The following is a 15,421-nucleotide window of genomic DNA, read 5'->3' as shown; positions in this document are numbered from 1 at the left end:
AAATCCAAAATCTGAAACACTTCTGGTCCCAAGCACTTGAGATAAGAGATACTGAACCTGTACTGCTACTTTCTGTTCCTCCTTCCCTCCCTGTCTTACCTTTGAGAGATAAGCATCCATGTTCTCATGTGTAATGGATGGATCTGTGACAAATTCAAAGAGCTCCCGCACAGTCATGACGGCAACACTGTGCTTCAGAAAGAAATCTGTCAGAAGGAAAAACGTTGATAGCTTTTATGAGGAAAAAGGTTAGTATTCCAACTACCTTATAAAGAAACAAGGAGATAAAACTACATACCACCTCCCCGCAAATGGTTTAAGCGTCACTGCACCAAACAATTTAGTGAGAACGTTTTATGCCAACAGCTTAACTGAGTACAAAATCAAAACAGACCGAGTTGTTTCGAAAATTCCCGTTTCTACTCACCATTGACGTTGGCGCAATCTTTTCTCAAGAACTCCAAGGCATGTGGGTGGTCGTGCTCCACGGACTGAGAAACGTCAATGATATACACGCCTCCACTGTGGTACCTACGGGCCAGAGACACAGAAGCTGTGGAATGGTACTACTTTACTGTTTTCTGTTTAAAATAAATTCTACTCTTAAGAGCAAGGGAAGTAATTCACAAAATGACCAAGGTAGATAAGATGAGGCCATCCTGACTAACAGACGGAAGCTGGGAGAATTTCCAAAGTCCATTCACTGTTAATGATCCAAGCGGTCAATTCTGTGACTAAGGTCACTGAAGAAAGGAATCCTATCTTATGCCATTTGGAAGCCAACAATAAAACTTCAGATGTTAGTGTGACTTCTTGGAGTGGGATTTTGTTTATCATTTATCATTTTAAAGGACACAAAACAACTTATAGGCGGTTCTTAAGAGACAAAATACACTCACAGCATGTTAAATTCACTGAGATCTGCATGGACGAGTCTGGCATCCTGATACATTCTTCTCATGTATTGAATGACCTGCAGGTACAACTCCCGAGCCTTGGATTCTGATAACTGGACATTTTTCAAGAGTGGTGCAGGCCTTGAATGAAAAGAAAATGAACTAAGATAAAATGACTAAGAACAAGTCTTCTTGCTTCTTACTATACTGTTACATGCCTTTCTCTTCTACAACTCATCATGTGAGCTGTATGTGGGACAATCTGTCTCACTGCAGATAAACCAAGAAGGTACCAGCAAATAGATGCTTTCCCAACACACTGTGTAAGCCCACCCTCCAACACAGGACTAACTTGCTCCTCATTCTGAAGCATTTTCAGACTTGAAAAGGTAGAATACATTGATAACACGTATTCACTAATATAGTGGGAAAGATTCATAAAAGAAGTTATTCAAATGGGAAATATTCAGTGTGGATAAACTCAAAGAACTTAAAAATACAGTTCTCAGAATGCAATTATTAGGGCTTCCACATACTTACACGTCATCTTTACCAATGAAACTCATGACAAGAACATGACTTCTTAGCATTATTGGTTCTGGACATGGTATCTCTGCTGTGGTTAGCCTGTGACATTATAACAAATAAAAGGACAGCTGAAAAGGCATCTAAATAAATTACAACTGCAGGTCACAAAATTAATATTGCTGTTAAGAAATAGCACCAAGACCTCTCAACTGTATTATAATATTTCAGAAACTCTAAGATAATTTTAAGTGGTACCATTATGTACCACCGAGAATGAGAAAACACTAGCAATTCGACTATTACATCCCATAACCTATAATAGCCAAAGCAATTCCAGAGATGTTAAACTGAAAAAGAACGTGCATCTTACAATGGAGGAAATAAAGGAGATATGTCCACAAGTATCTTTTGAGTTGATTAGCCTGAAATATGCTTAATAAAAATAGTTGGACTCACACCTAATAGCTTGTTGAACACAAAAGACTTTCTTTTTTTTTTTTTTTTTTTTTTTTTTTTGAGCCGGAGTCTCGCTCTGTCGCCCAGGCTGGAGTGCAGTGGCGGGATCTCAGCTCACTGCAAGCTCCGCCTCCCGGGTTCCCGCCATTCTCCTGCCTCAGCCTCCTGAGTAGCTGGGACTACAGGCGCCGCCACCTCGCCCGGCTAGTTTTTTGTAATTTTTAGTAGAGACGGGGTTTCACCGTGTTAGCCAGGATGGTCTCGATCTCCTGACCTCGTGATCCGCCCGTCTCGGCCTCCCAAAGTGCTGGGATTACAGGCTTGAGCCACCGCGCCCGGCCACACAAAAGACTTTCAAAACGAGTAGTACTTACTCAATACTACACTATCCAATGTGTCACCTGTGTACAGCATATAAAAAGTTGTAAGACATTTTTAAAAACTCCATAATTTTCAGAAAACTTGATCTCAACTAGATGAGGCCTTTACCTGATAAAAAGGTGTTAGTGCAAACAAAGAATATATAAAAGTGTCCAAAACTGGACTGAAATAAGAAAAGGAAACCACGATAAACAAAGAGTTCACGACCTAACAAGATTAGCCCAAAACTGCAATACCTATGAAACATGACAGAGCATTATAACCACATGATTGTGTCACTTTCCTGCTAAAATCCTTTAACAGTTCCTTATTGTCCTCAGTATAAATTCCAAGTGTTTTCAATGGCTTACGAGGCCTTCCAAATGACCTAGCTTTGTGGAATAAACATGAACTGTGGCAGTATTCTTCTGTAATGGATTCTCAGAATAGAAAACAACAGAATAGGAAACAATCTCTATTTGTCCAGAAATGAGTTTATCCTGCTTACTTCAGCAGATGTAATAGAAATGAAGGCCCTAACAAGTCCCTGCATTTGGGCAGAACCACACTGGGATCTACTGGGAGGAAGGGCTGATGTTCACGTGCAGGGCACAGGACAGACATAGGCACATCCCAGACAGTCACCTGATTAAGTTCCTCATTTCTTTTTCTGCCCAAGTTTTCACCATTTTCCTAGGGTTTCCTTTACAATAGCCATGACGAAATCTTGAATAAGAAAAATATTTATTATTTCAATTATTCCATTCTTGTTTTAATGTTTTAGGAAATAGAAATTAAACCAACTGGAGGGAAAAAATCTGAACTTACCTGAATTCCCCACTTACATATTTATCCCGATCTTTGAACACCAAAATAGAAGTTTTATAAATTTTGATTGCTCTGCTCTCTCCATTTGCTGTGCTAGCATGGTATACATTAGCCTATTTTAAGTCAAAAACAAAGAAAATGAAGTTTATGTTAAATAACTCCTTTTTCAATATATTTGATTCTAACCTCAAAAGTCAAGTGAACTGAAATAACATGCATAAGGAATACCACTGTCTTCTGAAGATGTGAATTAAAATATAAAACATTACATCAAAAGGACAGTAAATATAGCTCCAATATACAAATACAGTCATGTGCCACATAACATTTTAGTCACTGACAGGTGACAGACTGCATATATGAGATGATCCCATAAGATTATAACAGGTATTTTTACTGTACTTTTTATATGTCTAGATATTTACCATTGTGCTACAATTACTACAGTATTCAGTACAGAAAACTGTTATACAGGTTGGGAACTACCATATAGCCTGAGAGTGCAACAGGCTATACTATCTAGGTTTGTGTAAGTACACTCTATAATGTTCTTCACATAATGACAAATTTGCCTAATGATGGATTTCTCAGAAAGAATTCTCTTCATTAAGCAATGCAAGACTGTACAGTAAAATCCAATTTAAATATAGGTGAGATGTGGTTTCAAACTTTTTTGTATCTCAAGTATATGCAAAATAATTAAAGACTTTTTAAAATCATACTTTAAGTTCTAGGGTACATGTGCACAACGTGCAGGTTCGTTCCATATGTATCCATGTGCTATGTTGGTGTGCTGCACCCATTAACTCGTCATTTACATTAGGTATATCTCCTAATGCTATCCCTCCCCCCTCCCCCTACCCCACGACAGGCCCCAGTGTGTGATGTTTCCCTTCCTGTGTCCAAGTGAACTCATTGTTTAATTCCCACCTATGAGTGAGAACATGCGGTGTTTGGTTTTCTGTCCTTGCGATAGTCTGCTGAGAATGATGGCTTCCGGCTTCATCCATGTCCCTACAAAGGACATGAACTCATCCTTTTTTATGGCTGCATAGAATTCCATGGTGTATATGTGCCACATTTTCTTAATCCAGTCTATCACTGATGGACATGTGGGTTGGTTCCAAGTCTTTGCTATTGTGAATAGTGCTGTAATAAACATACATGTGCATTTGTCTTTATAGTAGCATGATTTATAACCCTTTGGGTATATACCCAGTAGTGGGATGGCTGGGTCATATGGTATTTCTAGTTCTAGATCCTTGAAGAATCGCCGCACTGTCTTCCACAATGGTTGAACTAGTTTACACTCCCACCAACAGTGTAAAAGTGTTCCTATTTCTCCACATCCTCCCCAGCACCTGTTGTTTCCTGACTTTTCAATGATCGCCATTCTAACTGGTGTGAGATGGTTTTGATTTGTATACATCTGATGGCCACTGATGATGAGCATTTTTTAATGTGTCTGTTGACTATATAAATGTCTTCTTTTGAGAAGTGTCTGTTCATATCCTTCGCCCACTTTTTGATGGGGTTGTTTGACTTTTTCTTGTAAATTTGTTTAAGTTCTTTGTGGATTCTGGATATTAGCCCTTTGTCAGACGGGTAGATTGCAAAAATTTTCTCCCATTCTGTAGGTTGCCTGTTCACTCTGATGGTAGTTTCTTTTGCTGTGCAGAAGCTCTTTAGTTTAATTAGGTCCCATCTGTCAAATTTGGCTTTTATTGCCATAAAAAGACATTCTTAAATCCAGTGATTCAGGCCAGGTACGGAGGCTCATGCCTGTAATACCAGCACTTTGGGACGCCAAGGCGGGTGAATCCTTCAGGCCAAAAATTTGAGACCAACCTGGTCAACATGGCAAAACCCTGTCTCTACTACAAATATAAAAATTAGCTGGGTGTGGCCGGGCGCGGTGGCTCAAGCCTGTAATCCCAGCACTTTGGGAGGCCGAGACGGGCGGATCACGAGGTCAGGAGATCGAGACCATCCTGGCTAACACGGTGAAACCCCGTCTCTACTAAAAACTACAAAAAACTAGCTGGGTGACGTGGCGGCGCCTGTAGTCCCAGCTACCCGGGAGGCTGAGGCAGGAGAATGGCGTGAACCCGGGAGATGGAGCTTGCAGTGAGCTGAGATCCGGCCACAGCACTCCAGCCTGGGTGACAGAGCGAGACTCCGTCTCAAAAAAAAAAAAAAAAAAATTAGCTGGGTGTGGTGGTGCATGCCGGTAGTCCCAGCTACTCGGGAGGCTGAGGCAGGAAAATTGCTTGTACCTGAGAGGCAGAGGTTGCAGTGAGCTGAGAACATGCCACTACACTCTAGCCTGGGAGACTGTCTCAAAAAAAAAAAAAAAAAAAAAAAAAGACTCTGTTAAGGCTGTGTTTAAAAAAAAATTTTAAATCCAGTGATTTATAAGTTGAATTTTACTGAGAATTGCTTCCAGCAGAATGGGTTTTACACTTTCAAGGGTCTGCAGACCCCTGCCATTATAGATGAGTAAATCACAGTAAGAGTTTCCTTCAAGCCAGCGTACTCAATTTTGAGTCAAAAGGATTTCAAAGTCTTCTCTAACAGAAGGCAGTATATCCATATGCAAAGAAAAAAAATAAGAAAGACTTGCTGACTCATAGAAACACAACCATAAACCCCTGGCCCCATGAGTAATTTATTTTATTAGAACTCAAGCCTGTAATAATCTGACCATCTCCCTTACTACTGGGCACAACTAGTTAGGCTCCATGATACGATGCAGCAGTGGTAGTGAAAGGGCATAGTTACATGTACAATTTCCTCTCTAACCATAAATATTAATGTGCATGACTTTGTTTTTCTTTCTTCTTAAAGGCATAATGTAGTACTAAGTGCCATAGTTTCATTTGGTATCTGAAATAAGAAAACTAAATATTGAATCATCCAAAGAAGAGCTCACTTCTTTTCCTGTGCTAATGCAGCCATTTATCTCTGTTATGATTCCTCTAGTCAACATCTTGAATAAAATCATTCTTGTTCTGGGATCCAACACCTAAAAAGAAATGCAAAAATTAAAAAGTTCCAAAAGACAGTACCAAATTTTCCACATTAAAACCTGTGACAATTAATAAACAGCAGAGCTTAACTGTATTATGCTATCCTGGTTGACTAAATGAGAGTCACTATTTGGTGCTTTTATTCACTCTAATTGTTAATTAGTAAAATGTCAGGTAAAGGCCAAAGGAACCAAGGTAACCAACTAACAGGTTCATCCAGTCATGGAATTCAAAGGCTACCAAGTCCAAGGGAAACAGAAATGAACTCCAGGCTATTAGCTTATAGAAATATAACGCAAACTACATAAATAGTATTACATGTTCTAGTCACTACACTGAAAGTAGAAAGAATCAGGTGAAATTATCTTAATACATTTTATTTAACCCAAAATATCTAAAACACTATCATTTCAACCTGTATCAATATAAAAAGTCATCAGTGAGATAGTCCTTGTTTCTGACAGTAAGTCTGCAAACTCCAGTGTATCTTTTGCATTTACAGCACATTCAATTCACACTAGCCACTTCTCAAGTGCCCAGTGGCTACTGCCATGGACAGGCAGCTTTAAATCAAGGGTCAGCATTCTCTGGCCCAGGGACCAAATCAGGCCACAGCTTGTTTTTCCTTAGCCTGCAAGCTAAGAATGGGTTTTACACTTTTAAAGGATTGCTTTGAAAAAAAAAAAACAAAAAACAAAAAGCAGAAATTCTATGTGAGCCACAATGCTGGCATCTATTTACTAGCTGGCCCTTTCAAGAGTCTGCAGACCCCTGCCATTATAGATGAGTAAATCACGGCAAGAGTCTCCTTCAAGCCAGAGTAATCAATCTTGAGTAAAAAGGATTTCAAAGCCTTCTCTAACAAACAGAAGGCAGTGAATTTAAAGGCTGTTCTTGTTCATCTCTGAAACTAGAGCAGCCAAATATTTGTATGCAATTTCTAAGGATACCAACCAATAACTCCTTGTGGCTCAGGCAGGCCCTCTAGCCCCATGGGGTGAGACAGTATTATAAACTAGCCAAACTCAACTATACTTTAGGGTCCACCTTCAATGAAGTGGCTGGGGTCACACTAGAAGCCTAAGGTTAATATAAACAAAACCACCTGGAAAGACTACAGGACTAAAAGCCAAATCACAACCGTTGCAACTACAGAAGAATGAAAAGGCACTCGTTTCCATTCCTTCTCTACTGCACAGGTAAGCAAAGAGGGGAAGTCAGCTGGCTGAGTATGGGCCTCTAGGTACAGAACTGCGCTTCTGCAAAGCTGGAGTCAGACAAGTAAGGGGCATAGGAAGAAGTAACAAACTAAATGGCTTAAGAACAAAACAAGGAAAGAGAAACGATAAATGTATACACAAGCATATATTTTACACAGACAGCTGAAGACTCAAGCTGTGTACTCTATCATTCAAAATAAATTTTGAAAGAGAAAAAGAATGTCCTGCCAAAAATAACCCTAACTTATTTAGGATCTTTGAAACTTAAGGTTATCTCATTTTTCTGAGGTGAACCATACTTTGTTTTCAATTACAGAAATAAATCACAAAATAAACTAGAGGACAATGAAGACACAGACCCCAGACCCGGCTTCTGTCTAATGGTGGAATTCAGAACATGTGTTTGTGTATATGTGGGCGGGGGTTGGGGGTGGAGAGGAGTGGTAGGTGGCAGAGGCAAATGTTTTGACTCTTTTTATCACTTTCTTCACATCAAAAATCTGGGCCAAGGCTAATATTCAATCACATTCTTCTGAATGTGGGAAAATCAGGGGCCAATTTTTCCCCATTCTTGAATAGAAAGAATAAAACAAGCATAATTTCTAAACAAAGGATTCCTAATTGGAAATTTGAAGACATGATCTGCCCCTCTCTCTTTTACACCCACACTTTCTGCTTTGTGGCAGATACCCTACCTATCTTCTGGGAAAGCTCACAAAATTCCTGCGGACCTTTCCTAAAAGATTGCTGGTCTGAGACTCTCTCCAAGAAGGGAAAGCATTGCATGGTGGCTCTGCAAGGCCACTGAAGGACTATGACTCTAATTCATCCAATAGTCCTATAAAAGCAAAATATATGTCTCTAAACTCAAAACTATAAAAAGGAGTAATTGTATATAGGACTAATTTTAGGTAACATTAGCATTAAGCAAAAAGGATAAAAGCCAACTACAATTCAAAGAGAAAAGAAATGCTAATTAAAAAGAAGAGTTAGCAACACATTTAAATTGTACCTGTTCTACAGTTGCTCTGTCTGCCTTATCTTTGATGCGATACCTAACCAAAAACAAAAACATATAGTTAACACATTCAAAATTCAGTGAGAAGCCAAAATAAAAAGCTTCTAAATGTAGATAATTTCATGAAAATTCCTAAGTCGTTTCTTTAAATAACAGATTTTATGATACGATTATATATTTTTCACTACTCAGTGAAACATTCTTCATTTCCCCTGAATATGCAAAATTCAATTCTGTATTTTGGCAAAAGGAGTACGTATTCAGTAAAAAGAAAAATCTATTCCTATTTCAGAAGCATCAAAGAGCCGCCAGGGTAAAGTGAACAATGCTGAAAAAGAGAAAACACTGAGTATATTTATACTGTCCTTCAAATCTTCAATGATTCTATTAGCACGAATTAAAGTCTTGTCTTCTTTTTTTTAAGAGACAGCATCTCACTATGTTGCCCAGGCTAGACAAAGACTCCTTGGCTCAAGTATTCTTCCTGCCTCAGCCTCCACATAGAGTTAGTCATTTACAAGGCTTTCTTTTTAGAGTCATTTTCTAAGAAGACACAAGTTTTTTTTGTTTGTTTGTTTTGAGATGGAGTCTTGCTCTGTTGCCCAGGCTGAAGTGCACTGGTGCAATCTTGGCTCGCTGCAAGCTCCGGCTCCTGGGTTCACGCCATTCTCCTGCCCCAGCCTCCCGAGCAGCTGGGACTACAGGCGCCCACCACCACGCCTGGCTAATTTTTCATATTTTTAGTAGAGACGGGGTTTCACGTTGTTAGCCAGGATGGTCTCGATCTCCTGACCTTGTGATCCGCCCACCTCGGCCTCCCAAAGCGCTAGGACTACAGGCGTGAGCTACTGCACCCGAGAGTTTTTTTGTTTTTTAAAATCATTTCAAGACAGTCTTCAAATGCAGACTCTGATTTGCTTCTGCTCATACACTGAGTGACTCCACCTAGCACACTAACCTAAACTAATAAAGATTTAAACACAAAGATTCAAACAGACACCAGTGAAATAACAAATGACTATGGTGTATCTCAAAAAGCTGACACCTCTTGGACATAGCAATAAATCGGAAGAAAGTTGGCTTTTAAGTTCAATTCTCACAGTTAGTTGTATGATCTTAGTGTCTTTTTCTATAATATAGTTTTAATACTTTAGAGTTAGTAGTATATGAGAGAAGTGAGCCAGATCTTAAACAATTGGCTTTGAGAACAGACGTGTAAACAGAAACAGTTCTCAGTTATATAATTAGTTCATAGTCTTCCCTTAAATTTTTAAAAATACTTCATGGGAAAGAATAATTCTTAATAAATTTTAAGGGAACATTTTTGCACATTTTAGTTTAAACTGAAATCTACAAACACCGTTCCCCTCATGAGAACACATTTGTAAATGTCATGAGATTATAGTTTTACTATGTATTTCTTAAAATTCATTAATTTTTATTTTATGTATTTATTTTTGAGATGGAGTCTCACTCTGTGGCCCATGCTGGAATGCAATGGCACAATCTTGGCTCAATGCAACCTCCACCTCCCAGGTTCAAGCGATTCTCACGCCTCAGCCTCCCGAGTAGCTGGGATTACAGGCGTGCACTACCACGTCTGACTAATTTTTGTAGAGACATGGTTTCACCATGTTGGCCAGGCTGGTCTCAAACTCCTGGCCTCAAGTGATCCCCCCAGCTCGGCCTTCTGAAGTGATGGGATTACAGGCATGAGCCACCAAACCCAGCCAAGATTCATCAATATTTTTAATTCACAAAGGCATAGGCTATCCTCATTTAAGCTAAGGAAAACACACACACACACACACCCCAAAATAATGATTGGTTTAATTATACAAATGAACAACTTCTGTAAACGAATTATGATCAAGGTGCTGCTTAATCTAGACTAGTCCCTATCACCCATGCTTATTATTAAAATATTACTTACATATCTGCTTCCTTTTGTCTAGACTTTTCGGTGACTTTATTTATGACAGAATCAGTAACATTTAGCTTATCTAAAATAAAGAAACCCACAATGTAAACAATACGTAAGACAAAAAGACATTAACAGAGTTGCTGAACTGGGTATTTCTCCCCCTTCCTTCTTTTCTATACTTTCTAAATATTTTATTGTAGACATTACAAATACAGTTTGGTAATGAAAACAATGTCATGTTTTAAAAAGTAGGCACTAAACTGTGTTTCCTTGATAAGTGTTGTCAGTTTCATCACTACAGCTGTAATATTTGAGCCACAGAATTCTAGATGCAGAAATTCTTCAAAAATGCTAATTTGCATAATAAATTTTAGACACTTGCTAGTATTTCACATGACTAATATAACTACCTGAATTTCAAGTTTAATTCCAAAAACTCGTTTCACTTCAAGTTATAAGTCTATGATAGGCAAAGAAGGCCCTAAAACACTTATATTAATTTAGCATGTATTGACAGCTTATATGAAACACTGTGCTGGGTTTAGAGTGAAGATCCACAAGAATAGAAAGATGGCCTTCCTTCCTTCCCTCCAACTCTCTCTTGCATTTTCTAAGAGGTGGTGACTCAAATCAACATTCTGATGCCTGGCATTGAACAGGTCACTAAATAATTAACACCTACATAAAAAACCTCTAGTGAAACAAAATGTAACTATATTCAATACCCCAGTATTTTTAACATCCTACTATGAGATAACCCTATTACAAAATCTCAAACAGGCTGGGCGCAGTGGCTCACACCTGTAATCCCAACACTTTGAGAAGCCGAGGCAGGCAGATCACTTGAGCCGCTCAGGAGTTCAAAACCAGCCTGATCAACATGGAGAAATCCCGTCTCTACAGAACATAGAAATTAGCCAGGTGTGGTGGTGTGCACCTGCGGTCCTAGCTACTTGGGAGGCTAAGGTGGGAGGACTGCCTGAACCCCAGAAATCGAGGTTGCAGTCAGCCAAGATAGTGCCACTGCACTCTAGCCTGGGTGACAGAGTGAGACCCTGTCTCAAAAAAAACACCTAAAACAGAACAGACAACAACTTAAATGGGTTTTTGTAACATTACATTCCTATGGCAAGGGGAAAACAACCAAAATCGCATAAATTTAAGTCTTTTCCTGAGGTTATGTTTTTAAATTACTAAGATTTTAACGTTCTGTAAACACTATTGAGTCAGTAACACTTGAATACATTCATTTCTTTTTTCTTTTCTTTTTTTTTGAGATGGAGTTTTGCTCTTATTGTCCAGGCTGGAGTGCAATGGCGCATCTTGGCTCATCTCAACCTCCACCTCCCAGGTTCAAGTGATTCTCCTGCCTCAGCCTCCCAAGTAGCTGGGATTATAGGCATGTGCCACCACGCCCAGCTAATTTTGTATTTTTAGTAGAGATAGGGTTTCACTATGTTGGTCAGGCTGGTCTCAAACTCCTGACCTCAGGTGATCCACCCACCTCAGCCTCCCAAAGTGCTGGGATTACAGGCGTGAGCCACCATGGTAAGCCTTTATTTCTTAATCTAATAAAATTATACAACACTTCATGGTTTTAGAAAAATGTCCTCTTAGCCCAGTGATGTATTTTGTAAACTCACCTAAATTAATTTTATTCTCAAATTTCCGTAAGACCTTGTCTGCTGGAGTAGACATTTTGGCTGAACTGCTGTCGGAGGTCTGTCGATTTGCCTAGAAGAGAATTCCAGAGTCTAAGGCACTAGTTGAAATACAAACCTAAGATTCATCATCCCATTTCCTTAGTTCATAGTTAGTTACTAAAGCATCAATACTTAGAGGAGTATCTTAAGGAAAGGTAAGAGTCAATCAAATTGGCTCAAAAAAATTTTTAGAGAGTTTTTGAAACAGAAGGTTAAAATTAACGACTAAAAGAGTCTGCATAATCCATTTTTTAAACTTCTCTATGATTCCTCTTATTGTAAGTAACAGATTAAAATTAAATGTAGTTTTCTAATTTGACTGGTTTATCGACTTAAAATTTGAGAATGTTCATTTACCCCTAAAGTTTATAATAAAGAGCTAAGACCAACATTAAGCTGGTTCAGAATTTCATTTTGGGCCCAATGTCTCAAGACAGGGAGATATTAAGTATGGGGCTTAGCACTTAGACTGGTGCCATGCACAAACTTAAATAATGAAATTGCTCAAAGCTGCATTACGAATCAACAAGGGAGTCACCAAAACAAGACGATATGAAAATGTGAAATCTCTTGTTACTCACAATGTGGTTATTTTAAAATGCATACATTCTGGTCCATGATACAGCCATTTTATTGTTGCTGTTTTTTAGAGGCAGAGTCTCGCTCTGTTGCCCAGGCTGGAGTGCCGTGGCATGATCTTGGCTCACTGCAACCTCTGCCTCCTGGGTTCAGGCGATTCTCCACCCTCAGCCTCCCAAGTAGCTGGGATTACAGGTGCCCGCCACCATGCCTGGCTGATTTTTGTGTTTTTAGTGGAGACAGGGTTTCACCATGTTGGCCAGACTGGTCTCAAACTCCCGACCTCAGGTGATTCCCGCCACTTGGCCTCCCAAAGTGCTGGGATTATAGGTGTGAGCCACTGCACCCAGCCAATACAGCTGTTTCAATAGTCAAAGGAAGACTGTTGGATTAACCTTTATGCTCCAGGAAGATGTACCATGTTAATCCTATGGCCTTACAAACTCTGAACACACTTGTTACTTCCAGTATGAGAAGCAGCTGTACGTGGTTTGGTAACTTGTTTTTTGTACATGGTAAATAATCATAAACATATTCCTATCTCATTAATACAGTCTTCCATTACAACATCTTTTATGGCTGTATAATGCCTCATTGTGCGAATCATTCCCATAGCAGGTTTAATCCAGTTTAAGGTTGTTTCCAATGTTCCTCTACCATAAACAATCCTGGAGGAGCATTCTTGTAACTAAGTCTTGGCACACTCACAGAATTGCTAAGTCAAAGTATTTTGAAGCTTTAAAAGTTTTTATCACATACCAGCTTATCCTACAAGTAAGTGTACCTATTTACTCGACCATCAATGATATGTTTTGTCTTTAACAGTTTCATAGGTGAAAAAATGGCATCTCTACAAATTTAATCCGCATTTCTTTAGTTACTAATGAGGCTGAACTTTTTTTTACCATGTTTCTTAACTATTTGTAGTAAACTGCCAATTCATGCCCTTTCCCATGAAGATTTTAAGCTCACAGTCTTATGAAACCTTAAGTAACTCTTCTTAAATTTACAGATTTTGGAACGAATCCACACCCAGGAAATTAACAGAAATGTAGAAAGGATGAAAAGTGAAAATCAGTAAAGGCTGAGGCTACAGGACAGCATAACATGAAGAAAATCTTTTAGTTATTCAATTTCAGAATCACAAAACAGCCTTTTAAAAAAGAAGACCTAAGCAGACTACATAAAGATGTGCAGGATCCTTTATAAAATACCTGCGGGTTGCTTCCTCCATTCCAGACATAACCCTTAGTGAATTTTCCAACTCCTTCATCCCAGTCCCAACCGTCATCATCATCATAACCCTCCTCCTCCTCATCTTCTATTTCACCTTCACCATTCTCATTCACATTGTCTTGAAGGTTTTCAAACAGAATGTCATCCTTCTCTTTGACTGTCTTCAAGTCTCTGTTTTCACTAGAAATAACAATGTTTTATTATTTCATAACAATATTTCCACATACCCTAACTGATCTCACATATTTATGATGTAAGATATTAAAATATTGATAAATCTAAAATAGATTATATATTTATATACAATACACCTTCTGATAAGCTCCATCTCCTTAAAACCATGTTCTCCTGTTTTCCAGTTCTGTTGCAGTTGTTTGCTCATTCTCCATGCCCAAATCCTACTAATGAAGAAGCACATCAAGTGTTAAATCTGCTTCTGCCTTGGTGAACTTAGAAATTACATTGTTATCTTCTCTGTTGAACACACAACTCAGACCAGTATACCAGACTTGACTCTAGGAAAATGATTCACAGAGCTGCTTTCAGAGAGAGAGGAAAATCTTTCTGTAAAAGAAGAAAAAAGAGAGAGGGGCAAAAAAAGGCTGGTGCAATGGCTCATACCTTTGATCCCAGCTACTTGGGAGGCTGAGGCCATAGGATTGCTTGAGCCCAGGGGTTCACGGCTGCAGTGAGCCATGATTGTGCCACTGTACTCCAGCTTGGGCAACCCTGTCTCTAAAAAAAAATTGTAATTAAAAAAAAAAGCTTTCTGACAAAAAATCTGGGAATAAGGCTAAGGTAGCCTTACTTTGAACTCGATAACACTTTGCAACAAAAGAAAGTTACATCAAGATTTGTGTCCCACAAAGAAATCCAAATCAACCCTGTTCACGATGGGAAGAAATGGTGAATACAGGGGCCAGGCACTACAAATGAGTGAAGCAGGCTGCATGACAGAAGCGGGGACTGGCAAACTGGGAGAAGAGATCCAAGGTAAAGGGAGCACAACTAGTAAGGGCTTTTTGTTTTTGTTTTTTTTTCTTTTTTGCCATATTAGAATTCAGGCCTAGTGTTACCAGATCTTAATTTTTCAAAAGAAGCTATAAGTCTGGACTTCTGTGTAAAATCTATCCCTTCATTGGCATAGTCAATTTTTACAAATAACTGTGCATACCAACAAAACATATCTGCAGGCCAAATTCAACAGAGGCCAAATTCAGTTTTTACCTCTCACGTACAGAATAAGGACAGAAACCATAAAAAGCAGCTGGTAATATGAGATACCACCTGAAAAACATACATAACTTTAAGTAAAGTCAGATTATTAATCCAATTTATTAATTAGCCATGGCTCTGAGGGCTCCCCATGGACATGTGGAGGGAGAGAACAGATAATCATCAAACACTTGCTATTTACCAGGACTTCACACATATGCTCCATAGATTGATATATAATTGCCTAGAGTGGCATATTAAAGTTATAACTTTGCCAGATAGCTCTTCATTGTGGGGGAGTGTCTTCTGCATTGTAAGATGTTTAGCAGCGTCTCTCTGGCCTCTACCTACCAGATGCCACTAATGCACCACCACCCCCAGTTGTGACAAATAAAAACGTCTCCAGAAATTGCCAAAAGTCCCCTGGGT

General features: G+C 39.0%; 1 protein-coding gene across 2 annotated transcripts in view; it reads right to left on the bottom strand.

The window, feature by feature from the left end:
* RIOK1 (RIO kinase 1) overlaps positions 1–15,421 on the bottom strand; it is a 30,069-nt gene that overhangs the window by 12,405 nt on the left and 2,243 nt on the right. The window contains exons 2-12 of one of the 2 annotated variants that reach the window (XM_033216144.1): positions 13,756–13,957; positions 11,903–11,993; positions 10,269–10,338; positions 8,330–8,372; positions 6,001–6,093; positions 3,069–3,181; positions 2,886–2,966; positions 1,437–1,523; positions 900–1,037; positions 428–531; positions 100–206 (exon numbers count right to left, since the gene is read on the bottom strand). In XM_033216144.1, the coding sequence (XP_033072035.1) occupies positions 100–206; positions 428–531; positions 900–1,037; positions 1,437–1,523; positions 2,886–2,966; positions 3,069–3,181; positions 6,001–6,093; positions 8,330–8,372; positions 10,269–10,338; positions 11,903–11,993; positions 13,756–13,957 (1,129 nt within the window). The remainder of the gene's footprint in view (positions 1–99; positions 207–427; positions 532–899; positions 1,038–1,436; positions 1,524–2,885; positions 2,967–3,068; positions 3,182–6,000; positions 6,094–8,329; positions 8,373–10,268; positions 10,339–11,902; positions 11,994–13,755; positions 13,958–15,421) is intronic. The other variant, XM_033216145.1, reaches the window with a different exon arrangement.

Source organism: Trachypithecus francoisi, unplaced genomic scaffold (assembly GCF_009764315.1).
Source record: "Trachypithecus francoisi isolate TF-2019V2 unplaced genomic scaffold, Tfra_2.0 Lachesis_group10, whole genome shotgun sequence".
NCBI lineage: Eukaryota > Metazoa > Chordata > Mammalia > Primates > Cercopithecidae > Trachypithecus > Trachypithecus francoisi.
This window is presented reverse-complemented; position numbering and strand designations above follow the sequence as displayed.